Source organism: Thamnophis elegans, chromosome 1 (genome assembly GCF_009769535.1).
Source record: "Thamnophis elegans isolate rThaEle1 chromosome 1, rThaEle1.pri, whole genome shotgun sequence".
NCBI classification, from domain to species: Eukaryota; Metazoa; Chordata; class Lepidosauria; order Squamata; family Colubridae; genus Thamnophis; species Thamnophis elegans.
In genome coordinates, this window is record NC_045541.1 from 96,066,097 (window position 1) to 96,084,173 (window position 18,077).

The 18,077-nt window shown below is 39.7% G+C and overlaps 1 protein-coding gene across 1 annotated transcript; it reads left to right on the forward strand.

Annotated features, from left to right (window-relative positions):
- The first annotated feature begins 5,570 nt into the window (after window positions 1-5,570).
- On the forward strand, window positions 5,571-13,938 carry SVIP (small VCP interacting protein). Its single transcript, XM_032226790.1, has 4 exons — window positions 5,571-5,710; window positions 8,613-8,663; window positions 11,087-11,203; window positions 12,707-13,938. Exons 1-4 carry the CDS (start codon window positions 5,648-5,650, stop codon window positions 12,719-12,721), a joined length of 246 nt encoding a protein of 81 aa, XP_032082681.1. The 5' UTR covers window positions 5,571-5,647; the 3' UTR covers window positions 12,722-13,938.
- Window positions 13,939-18,077: the final 4,139 nt, after the last annotated feature.

The window sequence follows — 18,077 nt, forward strand, 5'->3', positions numbered from 1 at the left end:
TCTAGCAGTAGCCTGCAGTGCTGCATTTAACCACTGCGCCACCTTGGCTCATAAAATCATGAGAAATGTCAAGAAGCTACAATTATACAACACATTAACCCACAATCCATTGTTAAATAATCACATCAGGTGTCCTAAACCAATACTGTATATGGAAATCATATTAGATTCTGATTTTATTTGGCTCAGAAAGGAATTAGAAAACCACAAGTAATCTGAAATAGCATAACTATGTCCTGAGAATGAGCCTTGATAATAATAAAAAAGCTGCATGTACTGTATTTAAATTAAGTTTTAAAATGAAGATGTTTTCCAATCTTTCCATAATTTCAAACCCCAAAGAAGCTGCAAAAGCTTACAGGTCCATGAATCGGCATACTTGCTTTACAATATATTTGTAATCTTAACTATAATTAAGGTGAATAAATACTAAGGGGTGGTTTATTTAAGCTGAAGAGTTAGTAAACATCTTGATGAATTTAGTTAAACACACTGGGCTTTAAAGTTAGTTTCCCCTCTATAGAGAAAGAAAACAAAACAGACTAGACACCCTACTGATTAAAAATATATATGTTTAGTAAGGCCTATGTAGAGTTCACAGATTTCCTTTTCAACAGACATTTGGGAGTGATCTGATCAAATGAAAAGGCATCTAGTTCACAACTCAAGTGGTCAAACTAGAACAGGGGTGTTGAGCTCGATTTCATCAGGGTTGTGTTTGGCCTTGGGGGCCGTGGGAGACATGGCCAGTTCGACATCACTCATTGATGGCTTCCTGCAGCTTTCTGCCAGTGAAAACGGAGCTCATGGAGGGCGTGCATGGTCCTCCTGGGCTCCATGTTCGTTGGCAGAGGCTGCAGGAGCCAATTGTGGCTAAAAATGGAGGCCAAGAGGGCTGGGCATGGCCTCCCCAAGATCCTTTTTTTCCTGGAAAAGGCACTGTGGGCCAGTCCTTTGCTGTTTCCAGGGTGGCCCTGCGGGCCAGATCTAAGCATCCCATAGGCTGCATTCGACCCACTGGCCTTGAGTTTGAACTGAACTAGAACATGAGTTTGGTTTTCTTTTTCAAAGCGGTTTGTGAACTGAATGGATTGAACAATCATTTGTGAGACTGAAGCATGATCATGTTGCTTGGTACCACTACCTTACTACAAGTAGTTCTTGTGTTACAACAGTTTGCTTAGTGACTTTTTGAAGTTACAACGGCACTGAAAAAAGTGATTTACGACCATTTTTTGACACTTACAATTCTTGAAGCATCTCCATGGTCATGTGATCAAAATTAAGAAGCTTGGCAACTAACTCATATTTATGACGGTTGCAGTGTCCTGAGATCTTTTGATGATCTTTTGTGACCTTCTGACAAGTAAAGTCAATGGTGGAAGCCAGATTCACTTAACAACTGTGTTTGCAATTTAACAACTACAATGATACATTTAAAATTGATGGCAAGAAAGGTCATAAAATGAGAAAAAACTCATTTAACTGTTTTGCTTAACAGAAATGTTGGGCTCAGTTGTGGTTATAAGTCAAGGACTACCTGTATTACATGAGAAAAAGTGGATAAAGTTGTTATATTATGCAGTAGTATATACAATACTTGCATATGGATTCCAGGCATGGACATTGGAGTTATCGTGATGAAATGGATAATAATTTGAACATTCTGTTTGCTTCATTACTATCCTTTTATTAACACTTCAGATTGTGTGTCTCATCTGCTGCAATATTTTTCAGTTCCCTAAACTTTAGCTTTCAAAATAGGTTTGACTTGACAAAGCACTACATGATTTATTAAAGATCACTTTGAAACTAAATTGAAATATTCTCACCCTGAAGTGAATATTAAAGGCATATATCAGTTCTTAACCTGTCAGCACTGATTGCCTACTATTTCTACGGAGGCAGTCTCTCACTTCCAGTTTGCTCTAAAACCACTCAAATTAAAATTTAAAAGCACATCAAGGGGAAAGCAATCTTTTTATACTCATCATGAAGGTAATTGAATAAAGCATTAAGGCGCTCAGTCATTTTTCTTTTCAAGCAATTATTATTATCTTAAATAAAAAAATCTGAACAGGGAGATATATTGTTTATCAAGTCGAATTCTTGGAGACAGGTGGCATTCCTGTGCCATTAACTCAAGAGGACATACTAATCCCTTTCAGACCACTTTTTTTACTTATGGATCACTTTTCAACAGTTTTTCACTTATCTGCACATCACATTAGCACATTATTATTTCTGCATCAATACAAGTAATAATTTAAGGATGAAAGAAACCTTAAAACCCAACTGTTATTACTACTACTTTCTACTAGCAACTGAAAGACCTTATTAAGCTTTTGTCCATTCATATGATGTCAACTTCGAACTAGCAAAAAGTATTTGCGGGCCTTTTCATTGAGAAGATGTAATTTGCTTAAATTATAAGAATAGCCTAAAAGCTTCCACATTTTGTCTTTCAATAAGTGGCAAGGAATGTTCTATGCTGGTCTATGGCTCCTAGTTGCTTGGGTTTTTTGGGGTTTTTTTTGGCAAAATCCACATTCCTTGTGTCAAACTTTGTACTGCAAAGTGCTCTACATGGGGCTGCCCTTGAGGAGTATTCGGCGACTTCAGCTAGTCCAGAATGCGGCCGCGCGAGCGATTGTGGGTGCACCTCGCTTCACCCACGTAACACCTATCCTCCGCGAGCTGCACTGGCTACCTGTCGATCTCCGGATACGCTTCAAGGTGCTACTTGCCACCCATAAAGCCCTCCATGGTAGTGGATCTGGGTACTTGAGAGACCGCCTACTGCCAATCACCTCCATTCGACCAATTAGATCTCACCGATTAGGCCTCCTCCGAGTTCCATCCGCCGGTCAATGTCGACTGGCGACCACGCGGAGGAGGGCCTTCTCAGTGGCAGCTCCGACCCTATGGAACGATCTCCCCGTGGAGATCCATACCCTCACCACCCTCCAGACCTTCCGCACAGCCCTTAAAAACTGGCTTTCCTGTCAGGCCTGGGGCTAAAGATTGCAACCCGCCCGAATGGTATGAATGTTGTGTTTTAATGATGTTTGTTCTATATGTTAAAAGTTTGTTCCCCCCCCCCTTTTTAAGTTGTAAGCCGCCCTGAGTCCCCCCAGGGAAAAGGGCGGCATATAAATAAACTTAAATACAAATACAAAAATACAAACTATTATCTGACTTAAATTGTAATAGCTTTTATGACAATCTATTTTTTTATTTGAATTCTAAGCTGCCTTGGGTATTTCTATACCCAGAAAAGCCTGCTACACATTTAATAAAATAAATAAAGGGAAATCTCCATACAAAACTTTGCAAATAGAACAATTTTAATTATAAAGCCTTCCCACTTTTAAAAGCTTGCCTGTTTTGAGCAAGGACCAAACTTTCAATCTAAGCATCTATAGAAACTCTTTCCCACCCTGCATTTGATAGAGCCGTGAGGGTGAACCTGTGACACGCATGCCAGAAGCGGCACACAGAGCCATCTCTCCCAGCACACGAGCCATCGCCCATTGCTCTACCGGATTCTGGCAGAAAGGCCACCTGGTCTTCACATGCACAGGAGCGCCGGAGCACTGTCTAAACCAGGGTTGGTGAACCTTTTTGGCACCGAATGGATGCAAACATCGGACAGCAGCTCTAATGGTTTCCGGTACATGCATGCACACCAGCCAGCTGCTCTAGAAACTAGAATACCAGATGCATGTGCACACTAGAAACCAGAGGACGAGCCGCCTGGTATGTGCATCAACTCAGTGCCGAAAAGGTTCACCAATCCTGTGATAGAGGTATCAAGTAACTCCCAGCAACCAATAAATACAGACTATACCCAGATTATACTCTTCCCACCAGGCACCAAATCACCAAATGGTTGATTCCTTGACTCAACTCCATTTTAGTCCAATGGTGGGAGAAGAATCAAGTCTTCACTGACTTTTGGAAGGTTGAAAGGATAGGACTCCTCTCCCCACTCTCAGATTTTAGGTGGGACGCTATTCCAACAGGCTGGATCAGCTACTTAGGAAGAGATCTGGAGCGTGCTCTATCTGCCTACTTTATCCTCATAAAGAGGGGGTTCCACTAATAGCCTAGTCTTGTGTCAGGTAGGGTATTATAGATGATAACAAGCATCTTGATTGTACCCAGGAGCAAATGGGGGACAGCAACACTCATGAAAATCAGTGTTAACATGGGCAAACTGTGAATCACCCAAAATTGTACGTATTGCTACATTCTGGAAGTTGCAGCTCCCAGACAGAATTCTAGATGGTATTGATCTAGAGCACATTGAAGCCATCCAATACAGAAATGACTAGTGCATGAGTAACAGTAAGCATGACTCCCAGGAAAGGGTGCCATTGAAACACAAGATGAATTAGTGAAAAGGTTCCCCTGATCACAGATGCCACCTGTTCTTTCAGCAGGTAGGGTAGACATACACTTTCTCTTGCGAGCAGGCAACAGAATTTCATTTTTAATGTGGGCATATGTGCTTGCAATAAAAAAATGACAATAAAGTCACATTATCTTATCACCTTAACACAACTGTCTTGCAAATCATGACTCTGATTCGAAAGAATTCTCCTTGATAAAGTAGCCAAGATACATCCGAAATATAGGTTTCCATAGATCAAAAGGTGAGCATGTCAGCAGCTGCCAGAATTTGTCACCTCCCGTTCGGAAGAGGGACTGGTGACTATCTTTCTTACCGGGAAGTGGTATTGGGACTCCACAAATAAACTGAATAGAATAGAATAGAATAGAATAGAATAGAATAGAATAGAATTCTTTATTGGCCAAGTGTGGACATACAAGGAATTTGTCTTTGGTGCATATGCTCTCAGTGTACATAAGGAGAATAAAAATACATTCATCAAGAATAAAGATACAACACTTCGTGATAGTCAAGGTTACTAATAAGCTATCAAATCGTACTAGGAAACAAATAAAAACAGTATGTTGAAAGATACAAGCAGCATGGCTATAGTAATCAGTTGGAAGAGATAGATACTAGTAAGGAAGAGAAGAAGAATAGTAATACAGTCTTGGTACATTATGTGGTTCCATATTAAATCAATCAGGCAATAAGGACAGCGCCAGCAAAGGGTCCAGAGGAAACCTACACCAGCTTAACGACTCAACCCAATCAGAAGGAAGAAGTCTTATTGGCTTCAGTTAGGTTTACTTCTGGGTAACGGTTGCACTCAGCACCCTGAGAACCTCGCAGCATCGGCCTTTGCTAAAGAGAGGCATCTGCTAAAGAGATGCATTTGCTACGGTCTGAGAAATAACCAATACAAACGGCCAGGCAACCGCAGGCCTGATTGCTAACGCCGCGGCGGCAGAAGTTGCGAAACTTCTGCTAGTTTTGCTCTCCCTCTTTCTCTCCTGCTCGACGAATCCCACGCAGACGGAACTCTGCTCTCTCCCACGGTCGTGCCAGCGTCCTCCCCTCTTCCCTCCGGCTCCGGAGCGGCAGGTGGCGCCGTCCGTGGTTCGCACAGGAAGGCAGCCTGGCGGTGGGTGGCTTGGGAGGAGGCCCGCCGGTCAAAGGACGGCGGGGCGGGGTTCCAGCTTGGACTCGCCGCTTGGGCTCTGGCCGGCGGAGTGTTGCAGGCAAGTCGGAATGGGGTTGTGCCTGCCCTGCCTGGGGGGAACCGCCGACCAAGTGGTGGAGACGCCGGACCCAGTAAGTGGGGCGAGATCGGGCTGCCGAAACTCGTTCCGTGGCGGCTGGGGGTTTCTCCTTCCTTTTGGCTTTTCTGGGCAATCCCAGGTGTCGTTCAGCGTTCGCCTTCCGAAAAATTCCAGATTGTTTTTTTTAAATCCTCCTTCATGCAGCATGTCTAAAATGCCCTTAAGCCTTCGCCGAGCTTGCCCCCTCCCTTTGTTTATTAATTGTTAGATTATGTATGAAAAATACAACAGCTTTGAAGTACGAGCAAAGCCCGGTGTTTCTCCAAAACCAAGCCCTGTTGAGTTTACTTACTCCCAGGTTCCGCCTTGTAATATTAAAAAAAAAATACTATGTGTTTTGTGGTCCAAATTTAACTGCTTAGTTCAGGATCAATTATTCTTTTCACAGGTAAGGGCATGTCTGTTTTATTATTTCCTTATCTTGCCTTTGTGCACTGGAGGAGCCGGATCAGTGTGTACCCAAAGGTCCATCATTGCAATGCCTGTGCTACATAAGCACAAAAAAATAAAATATATATATAACAATGACAGTGCCATCTTTCAAAAATGCCAAAGGGAGAATAAAATTTAGGATGAATAAGCCCTGCTGGAAAAAAGCTTGTTTGTTTTCAAACCATTTGATTTATTCCCGGGAATGTCAAATAATTGCTTGGTTGAACGCATAGCTTCAGACCTCTTTATAAAGGAAGTGATCTGGATAGGAATGACACTCTTTATGAAGTGTTTGACTGATGGAGAGTTAATAAAATCTTAGCTACAAGCAAAAGCAAGTCCTTCGTTTTCTATGATTGGGTTTTGTTGCAAAGTTGGTGTGCATAGATTGGAGGTTTGATTGAAAAACTGAGGAGATGCAGATAGCCAGGCGAGTTCAAGTCAATGTGAATTAATGCAAGGCTGTGGGCTTACTGAAAAGTCCTCACACAATAACTTCCTTATATCAGAAAAGTCAAGTAACTTATTTTCCTTTAATAAACAAGGTCCAAAATTTTAGGGATTGGGTTGTGTTGGAGAACATGCTGTGGGCTGCGTCACAAAATGGTATTCAGCCTATTCAGAAAAGAACTGTGATAGGAACCTACTAATTTAAAGCCCTTCGTAGCATGGAGCCAGAATATTTGCAGAAAGATTTTTCTGCCTGAAGTTATCTCTGCCCATCTGAAAAAATACAGCTGGTTTAATGCTTTAGGTCACATCTTTTTTTTCTGCCTCTGCCCTCTGGAATAGTATTTACACAGGGTTGGGCTGATAGGGGTTTGCACCGATTCGGATGAGCCTCTAGCTAGGATTCTGCCCAGTTTGGCAAACCCCCAAATGCTGCCCCTGGCTGGCTCCACCCACCCCACCCTTCCCAGGAGTCTCCACGTGGCCTGTTCATCATGCCAGATAAGTGCAGGGCCCGCATGGAGGATCAGCGAGGGGGGATAAACGGGCCAACTGAAGGGTCCAGAAGTCCGGAAACGGGCCTGTTCCGGTCTCCAGAGAGCCTCTGGAGCCTGGGGGAAGCAGGGAAGCCTTTCCAGAAGTCCAAGAAAAGCCTCCAGAGCCTGGGGAGGGTGAAAACCACCCCCCTCCACCGTGGTGCAGGAGGCCAACTAGTCCATGGCCACATCCACCCAGCAGTGGGGCAGCGAACCCGTTGTTGCAATTTTTGAAGCCCACCCCTGCATTTACCCCAAAGTTTGCAAAATTTTGACCCTGTCTGACTTTTAGCAGCGTCCTAAAGTCTCCGCTTTCTCCACAGTAGTGAGCCAGGACAGTGTGTGAGCCACTATTCGGTTGTTTGTTGATAATTGTTTGCCTTCTACCCTACCCACTCTGACGTAGCCACCTCTATATATTGTTTATGTTATTATTTTTAATCATTGATAGCCATCTGGAGTTGTATATAAGAGATCAGCTATAGAAGTTGAAATTATAAATAAATAAATATATTCACTGATACAAGCATTAATTTTCTAAAAAGCAATTTGTGATCCTCTTTTATCTGCCCTTGCTGCAAAATGTTGTGCATTAACCCTCTTCTTTGTTGTGACAAGCAGGCACAGTTCCACAATACGGAGTTGCAGCCACTCATCATTTGAATTTTCTAAGAAAGTTTATGGTCCTATTTGGGGGCCAGAGGCATTCTGGTAATATCTCAAGGGGATCCTAAAATCTTTTTTTCCCATGATAAAGTGCTTATAATCTCCTTCCACATTCTTCTTCTTCTAAATGTACAATATACAAAAGTTAGCAAGGAAAGTCACTAAAATTCCACTCTATTACCAAGAATGACCACAATAAGATTGTAATGTAGCTGATAAAATATTCTTGCAGGATTCATATTGGAAACCACCCAAAATCATTGTAACAGTGAGATGACCATCATTTAAATTCAATAAAAAAATAAAATAAAACTACCAGAAAAACTGTTTTTTCTACGCAAATTTAATTCACACTGGTACATACTTAAATTGAAGATGAGACAAGCTGATTTATTTGACGTCTGACTGTTGGCTTGAATTTTGATTGTCCCAAATCAGATATAACAAACTCAAGATAAAAGTAGCTAACAAAATGGGTTTTTCACTTATTCAGCTGGAAGCACCGTTTAGTCTTTCACATGTGTAGTTTAATGACCTGTGAAATGTTACTGCTTGGTTTTATGTGGATGACAGAACCCCAGCGGTGGAAGTACATGGCTCCTTACAGTGACTAAGGATTTCTCTCTGGCAATTCTCTTTTGTCAACATTAAATAATGTGACCAGAATTGGCATTTTAAAAAATGAATGCTCATTTCTAGGATTTTGAAAGGTTGTAAGATATTTGGAAAACCCTTTTGAAAACCCTGTCTGTTACGTCTGCATTGGTGATATGAAATATCTTTGTAACTATTGTTATATGTTTTCTTCAGGAAATTAGAAGGCAGCAACTTGCAGAAGCAGCAGAAAAAAGACAAATGGAGGTAATTGGATATTTGGAACAGCAATAGATTAAAAGAAAACCTCCTCCTATAATGAGTGTGAACAATAGAAAGATCTTTCCTGGAAACAGCATCTCTTAAGAATGTGCAAACTGGCCATTATTATACTATTGGCAATGGGGTTATACTGAAACTCAGCACTACAACTAACTTTCCAAAAAATAAGGTAAAGATAAAGGTTCCCCTTGCACATATGTGCTAGTCCTTCCCGACTCTAGGGGGTGGTGCTCATCTCCGTTCCAAAGCCGAAGAGCCAGTGCTCTGAAGACGTTTCCGTGGTCATGTGGCCAGCATGACAAAACGCCAAAGGGTCACGGAACGCTGTTAGCTTCCCACCAAAGGGGTTCCTGTTTTTCTAGTTGCATTTTTATGTGCTTTCAAACTGCTAGATTGGCAGAAGCTGGGACAAATAACGGGATCTCATTCCGTTACGTGACACTAGGGATTTGAACCACTGAACTGCCAAACTTTCTGATTGACAATATTAGCGTCTTATCCAATGAATCACCATGTCCCTTCAAAAAAAAAAACAACCTACTCAGTGCTTATTAATGAGAAGTAATAAGATCATGGATATGTGAAATAAGAAACAATGAGATAATATTTGCAATGGTGTTGGGGGAGCTGTTCACAATAATTTATAGAGAAAGACCTGCAGATTAACAGGCTCTTATGTCTAAAACAATCTAAATATCAATGATGTCCTTGAAGAAACACTAGAAGAGGTAACAGAAGTCGCTCAAATTTATTATTCCAATTGAAATGGAGAGGAGTTGGGCTGAGAATGTCAAGATTAAATGTGCAGGCATCACTGATTTAAGTAAAGCAAAAATACCAAAGTTCAGGATTCCTGATAGATTGGTGTTCTTTCAAACACACTGCCCAAACTTTGCTCTAGTATTTGAAGGTTGACCAAAAAGATAATACCTATAAATTGACTCTTTGCTTGAACTATTTCTTTATGGTGGGAGGCCTCCCATTTGATGCTCTCAACACCTATACATACATTTTTCTGGCGCAATCCGTCCCTGCCACCACCACTATTACAAAAATCCTCTTTGCAGCAAAGGAGAGAACTTGTATAATAATGCCAAAATCACAAGTTTTAAACCACATATTTAGTTTTGGCATAAGATCAGGCAAAGCAACAGGAAAAAATAAATAAATACAAGTTAAGACAGCTTTTTCAAGTATTTCCTGACACATTCGGGGGGGGGGGGTTCATTTAAAAATTTTAATTTCTGCATGGTGTTTCCTGCCCCTTTTGTGAATTTAATGTATTTTAGGGTAGTTTTTTTCCCAAATAAAACTACCACGGCTGAGTCTGTAGTTAACTTAAAAAATGAGTGAGAAATGGGGGATTATCCCCCAAAGTAAGGGGAAAAACTAGCTAGTCTTTAGCACACATTGTAGATTTAGGTAGGGCAAAGAAAATGTAGATATCCTCTGTTCTATGCTAGGTTTGAATAGGTTCAATTCTATAGAAGAAATAACTGCAGTTATTTCAGTTTTTCTTTTTTAACATGGAAGTGCAATGGGTGTTGTTTGTTTCCAATTCTTCAGTGGAATGAGAAGTTTTGCCTTTGCTTTTTAACAGGTGTCAAATTCCAGTCAGTTGCTTCTTTTTAACATCTGCATTAGAGAAAATGTGAACAGCAATATCATGTGTTGTGATCAGTTGTGACTGATAATAATCAGTTGTGACTGATTGATGGACAGCCGATAAATAGCAATAATCCTGTATATCAAAGGAAGAACATGTATATATAGCATATTTTCTCACCCATATTTGATAAGAATCTCCTTATCAGTGAAATGGATGGCACATATATTTAATAAGTAAATAAAAATAATAAACAGCCATCTATTGGGGTGGGGGGGGAACCCTACTGAGAATTGCTTCTCAAGGAAGCTTCAAAATATGCTTCCTGACCCTCCTCATTTTTGTAGAGGAGGGAGAATAAAACTTGTCCAAATGCTTCCCTAAAATGTTTTCCTGTAGCGTTTTTGTTGTTGTTGAAGCCCATGCTTTTACAGTCATATGTTATCACTCTTCTAAGTAAAGTTCAGAGGTGGGTTTCTACCGGTTCAGACAAGTACATAGTAACTCAGCCTGCCATGCTCCCAAACTGATTCTATCGGCAGCATCATAGGCACCACCCTCTTGTTTTTTGCTTTTGTGCATGCGCAGAAGCATTTTTTTCAGTACTGCACATCAAGCGCACGAACGTGCGTGGCACGTCCCTGAGCCAGTGGCAGCAGCCAGAATCCACCCCTGGTAAGGTTATGTAAATTTAATACAGATTTATTGGAGTTCTATATGGAATACAAATTAGAGAACTAAATTTATTTTGCTGATATAAAAATGAGATGTAATGTAATGTCCCGTTGTTTCTTTTCCAAAGGCTGCATCTCGTGGTATTAAGAATCTCTCTTCTGTGGAACAAAAAAAACGAAAACAAGAAGAAATGGAGAAACGTCTTGAATCTGGAAGCCATGAACCAGACAAAGGCAATCTAAGGGTAAGAAGTGAAGAATCAAATTTGGATGGATAAGATCAACGGCCAGGATTTTCCAGTTATTGTTTCTTACATTGCCAGTTTAGACAGGGTGTGAAGGCTTTCTTCTGATTTTTTTTCCCTCAGTATCTCACAAAACGTATCAATGTACCTGGCTTGATATCAGTCACTCTTATGTCTCTTTTAAGTGTTTCTTTGTGTATTGAAACTTTAGGATAAATGACTTCAGCATTTTGGCCAGGCAATTGCAATTATTTAGATAATGTGGCGAACCTTTTTAGCACTGTGCCAAGATGGAAGCATGGCAAGCTGGTCTTCGCGCACGTGGGAGCACCTGAAACTGGAAGAGCAGCTCCCTGGTGCACATGCACGGGAATGCCGGAAACCAAAAAGCAGTTCCCCTGCGTGCATGCGTGTGCCAGGAGTCTGAGTTTCCGGAGTGTGTATGCACACTGGTCACCTGGTCTTCTGGTGCATGCGTGAAGACCATCTGGCCGGCACACATGCACATGCCAAAACTCAGAAGTTCAGATTCCTGGCACGTGCATACACACCAGGGAGCTGCTCTTCTGGTTTCCAGCACTTCCACACACGTGAAGAGCAGCTTGTGCATGCCGGTACCCAGAAGAGAAATGGGTGACAGGTGGCATGCCCGGAGAAATGGCTCTGCATGCCACTTCCGGCACGTGTGCCATAGGTTTGCCATCACAGGCTTAGACAGATCCACTAAGCTGTGTTTACACATTTGGTCCCATTTTTACAGCATATGATGGCTTGATCCATTATCTTGTCAAGATCACTGCTTTCTTCTTCTGTATAGATTTGGGATAGAGTCTTGAAGTAGAGATGTCTGGAAGTTGAGTCATGGCAACCCCTTTCCTTTTTTGGTTTGAAACATTTTGCTGCTTATCCAAGTCGCTTCTTCAGACTAACAGAAATTTCAACCCCCCCCCCCAAAAAAAAAAAGAAGAAGAAGAAGAAGTCCATTTGCCGTGGGTCAGCTTCCAGACAATTCTACCTGATGACTTAGAATTTTCATCAGCATTGTGTGTGAGCCAGTCGGGGCAGTTCTGAAGTGCTCCCATCTTCAGAATTCCATTTAAAGCTGAAATAGGTAGACTAATCTCAGGATATAAGCAATGGATTTACACAGTCTTTATTTTAAATGTGATCATTGTAATTGCTGCATAAATTTTTACTTTTCTTACACAACAACTTTTCCTTGTATCTTAAAATGCATTTGCTTCCTTTACATAAACTCATGGTCCAGAATTGTTGTTTGGAATACAATAAAACTCAAATGCATTAGAAAACAAGTATCATTATTACTTGTTTTTTTTTCTTCAAAATACTATATTTAAGGAAGATTTTTCATAACCTAAAAGTAGCCTGGAAAAGTGGGGTGGGGGTTGAAATAAAACAAGGTTATGCTTGCAAGTGAGAAATTGAATAATGCCCTTACCTGTAAAAAGTAGCTAAAATTCATTTCTGTGTTTTTGCTTTTAGTGGCAGGTTGGATAAAATACTGAGCTGCTTCAGAATGAAGAAGGGTGAAGCTTTGTCCTGCCAATAACTTGCCAGTTGCTGCAGATGAATTAAACTTGTTAATTGTTTGGCTTTTGCTGGGTGCCTCTGAAGATGCAGCAGTATTTTGCCGTTGTAGCAGGGTAGCTGACATACGTGCACTAAGGATGAACACTTCACAATACCCGCAAAGATGCCCCAAACTGATCACTTCCTGTTTGTGTTGCATTATTGTGTAACATTGCATGTCTAAATGTACTGGAGGGGTGAATTATGGGAGTTACTTAGGTAAACTGTTGCCATTTTCATGCCTTTGTGGTCATGGGGGAACAATTCTATTTTCCAAAAGTGCACCTTGTTAAACTTGTTGCCATCTTACCCCATGTTATACTTGTATGAATCAATTCAATCCAGTGCACAATCCTTGAATCCCTCACACCTGATTAAATGACTGAAACCAACAGGCTTGTTTTAAGAGTAAGAACTTCAGAATCAAAGCTTTAGTGCCTTCTGCTGGTTATACATTTAACTGCTACATTGCAATGAGGTGAAAAATTCCTATTCTTGTGTCTTCGTTTTACACACGTTATGCCTATCTGCAGGGTTTACAAAAATACAGGCCAAAATACTAGACTCTTATTTTTTAAAAATAACAAGTGAAAGAATATAGTGAAAGGTGTTCTGCTTTATCACTTGGGTGTGAAGTTTGGGAGAAAAACTCATGAAAGGACAGCTACATGATTCTACTTCTTTATGATTAAATTGCTTTATAAAAATTACTTTTTTAATTCTTAAAAACTGGTTCGAGGACATTATTCTGCAGATACATCCAGTGTAAAAATATGTTTATAACGTCATTCATATACTGGAGTAAATATAAACATATTAAGTACTTATTCTCCCATATGATCCCTTTCAGCTTATCTGGAAGTGATGCAAAAAGAAACAGTACATTTGTTGAACTTCTAAACTAATATAGGAAATGTTCACACATCTTGAATTTTAAGCAAGGAGTAGTATCGATTTTTATGAAAGAAATGAAGGTGCAGTTTATCTTGCTTTGTATCAGAAATAAAGATAGTTGCTTCTTACTTATTCCCAGTGTTATAAATATTGTTTTTTTGAAAAGAAAATGCTTCAGAAATATATTTAAAAGTAATGACAAGTGTTGTATATGTAGATATATGTCTGAGAGAATAAAATGTGCAAATGAATTATTTTTTTCTGATTTTTACCTTTTCCATCCTAAACAAGTATGAAAAAATAATGATTATTTGACAAGAATTTGACTAATAATAAATTTCCCATTTAAAATGTGACATAAATCAATGTAGCTTAAACAGATTGCTTAACCATATTCTATTAACCTCAGTAAAATATGTTGTTTTCTAATCTATTACAGTCAGTTCTTTTTTTAAAAAAAAATCTTGAAATCTTCATATTTCACAGTTTACACTTTCCTCTTTCTCATTTGTGCACATAAATCCAGTACTAAATGTTTTAAAAAATTAATTGGAATTCTGGAATTCATACTTTTCATTGCAATAAAATAGTTTAAGCTGTTAAATTATTGCAGTATTTTGGACTAAAATTCCAAAAGGCGCTTTGAGTGTCTTTAACTGTTTGCGTCTCTTTAAAGCAGCCACCCCATTTCCCTGCATCACGAGGCAGCTGCAGAGGAGAACCTGGTATTTATGTGTCAGGTGTAAAGATTTGCAAGCAGATGGTACTCTTATGCTTGAATGCACCTTTTCCTATTTATTTCTGAGGTTCTTTAGATTCCTATAAAATAATAGTGCTACTTTAAACTTTTCACTTTGTTTGCACTTACTGGGTTATTATAACCTTGTTCATTTATTAACAAGTACCATTTTTCTTTAGTTGAGCTAATCAACCACTTGGTGCCCACTTTGATCTTTGTGCATTATAATGTTACATTAATAAAGTACAATCTATTAAAACCTGATGATAAATGGGCATTTGTACCACTCTCTTTCACTGCTTTTGTTAAGGCAATGCCTATCTACCAATAACAATTATTTTTGAATCATCTAGATTGATTTTCTTATGGATAAAATCCCTCTGGAAAATGGTGCAAACCATGATTAAAGTGAAAGGACTAATTTTGTTTGCATAATTTTTTGTTTAAGAAAAACAGGTGGTGTAAGGTGTATGTGAAATCAAAGCTCAATGATGAGATCATCATATTGTCAAGTCTCCTTTGGTCCTTTCCCCAGTTGGCAAAGTTGAATTGCAGCCTCTTGTCCTAGAAAGGATGCTCTACTTCTGCTCTAAAATGTGGTAAGACATCTGGCTTTACATATTCAATACATTCCAATGTGATTTTCTGCTTTTTGTTCCCCGAGCAGGCCTACTATTGAGTCCTTCTGAATAGCTGTGTGGCCCCAGGACAGATATCCCACTTAACCATTTCTTGTGGGCACATTCTCATGATGATGTCCAATCTTCTCTCGAAAACCTCCAGCAATGGTGCACCGATTACCTCCCTTCGTCCCATCAGATCGCACATAGTGGGCCTCCTCCGAGTTCCATCCGCCAGTCAGTGCCGACTGGCGACTACGCGGAGGAGAGCCTTCTCAGTAGCAGCTCCGACCCTTTGGAACGATCTCCCCGTAGAGATTCGCACCCTCACCACAGTCCAGAGCTTCCGCACAGCCCTTAAGATCTGGCTATCCCGTCAGGCCTGGGGATAAGATCTTCATACACCCCACCCGAATGTTGACATGAATGTTGTGTTTTATTGCTATTATTATTTGTACTCACATATTATTTTACGTTCTGTCTTGCACCCCCTTCCCATGAGTTGTAAGCCGCCCTGAGTCCCCTCAGGGAAAAGGGCGGCCTATAAGTGACAATAAAATACTGAAAAAATACTGAAAAAAATACCTACAGCTTCAGGATGCAAGCTATTGCATTGATTAATTGTTCTTACCATCGGGAAATTCCACTTTATTTCCAGGTTGAATTTCCGCCTGATGAGCTGCTTCCACCCATTGCTCCAATATAAGAGTGGTGTTTTCTGCGATATGCCAACATTCCACATGGATATGGAATCACGCACAGAGGAAGCAGCTTAAGATAAACATAGTTGAGGTTAGCAATCTGATTGGCTCCAAATGGTCTACCAGAGCAGCTGTGGGACCATCTTCTTCTGTTTTGTTGCTAGGCTGGGCAGTGTTATTTCAATTGTAAGGGAGACCAGTTTCCACAACCAATATTTTTGTATCCTTTGTGTTGGGAAATCCACCCAATTGGACAAACAAAAACAACTTTTCAATATGCCTAATGAAAAATGAAATGTAACTCCTGCCAGTGCTGAGTTATCCATTCCTCAAGATCTTAACCTAATTGGACCAATTGTGATTAAAATATTGGGTTGTATCATGGCTATTCCTATGGATAGAACAATCACTTTTGGAGACTTAGTTTATAATGATTGCAAAATTCATTACACTCATTTATGTAGAAAATTAGGGGGGAAAGGAGTTCTTAGAAGTGTTTTTAAAGTATCTTTATTTCTAATACACCATGTGATTTGAGCTGATCACATCATTTATACAGTCACCATTCAAATAATTATTGAACAATGATTTCTTTTTCCTAGCAAGGCACAAAGTTATCAAGTATAGTCAAGGAAAATTAGCAAAACCTATAACCCAAACCCCAGCATTTGCATATATCACAGATATGTGTATGGCAAGCCCCTTCCCATTATTATCTACATATCATTTTCATTTTTTTCCAGTATGTCCAAATATAATGGAATTCAGAAGCATAAACTGTCCCACAGGGTCAACAGTGTATGTGTGTGAGAGAGAGAGGGAGGGAGGGAGGGAGGGAGGGAGGGAGGGAGGGAGAGTTTAATATGAAAAACAATCCTGAATGAAATTGGTAACTTAAAAGCATTCCCAATAATTTTTCACAGATGTACATGATTTCAAAACATCTACTGGTTCTAAAAGAGAAATATTACTAAGTTGCTCTTCTCCATTTCTTGCAACTGTCCATTTATCCAAAATTAACTGGTGTTAACTTGTGACCTACTGACTGCATGAATCCTGACTTTCTGGGAAACTTTGTTGTGTTCATTAGTGTTGGGTTTTGAATGGAGGGAAAGTTGTTGTTTCAGTGAATCAGCTTCCTGGATGTCAATTGACCAAATGGGTCAGTATGAAGCTTGTCGTTCTACTTTAGATTCTCAAACAATATAGATACTATTTGAGACATGCCAGAGATAGACGTAACTGACAAACTCACCATATATATCAGAATCAGCTATTTTCTAATATGAATAAACAAAATGAGCCATCCATTTACAGAGGATTTCTATTATTTCTTTTTAATTTCATTTTGTAGATGGGTTATCATATTGGTCCAGCAAGTATTTATGGATATGGGCCTGCCTGATGCAAGTATATATTTTCCCATGTCTCATTCATTTAATATGAATATGTGTATAGATGAACTTCTTTCCATATAGGAATCAGCCAGGAAGCATAGAATAAATGCACCAATTGATACAGGTAGTGATCAGCCTTGAATTGTTGAGAAAATTAAATTGGCTGTTCACATGTTTAAATGTTAACCCATGAATAATGATTGACAACAACAATGGATGGAGTTGTATGTGATATAATTCACAAACAAGGAGCTGTTTTTCTTTGAACAATGTGTGTATGTATACATATATGAATCCTGAATTTCTGGGAAGCTATATAGACAAACAACAGCCTGAAGATGGCGAGTGAGACCTCGCCAAAATGTTGCCAAGACAATCTCAATCTATATTCGCTCTCCAGAGCCAAAGACAGATGGTTTTCCCATTACATTATTCTTCCCCACCCATTGCTTTCTTTCTTTACTAAACTGAATATTCCCAGTTTATAGTACTGAATAGTATTCTTTGCTGTGGCAAATTATTGGGAATCATACCTACTGCTTTTTCAATCAAATTTGTCCCATTTCACTTTTCTAACATGATCCATATTCTTTTAATCATCCTACGAGTACATTCATGGAGTAATAATTAGGCTAAAAATATGTCTGTCTTTAAAAAACATATCTGGTTAACCTACCAAGAGTAACTTGCTATGAAAAGGTACAGTACTAGAAATAAATAGTTCTACAGTTCAACAATCCATGAAATGGGTTGCCATTTCCAGTCTGCATGTTAAGTCCAGAAGTCCTTTCAAAGCATCAACTAATTTGACTACACAGGAAGAATAGCGTGGGTCTACATATACCAAGTCCCCCAAAGAAATGAGAAGGCAATTTCACTTAATCTCTTTTTTGGTTTTGTAATGAGCAGAAACCACCAGGTAGCTGTCTGGAG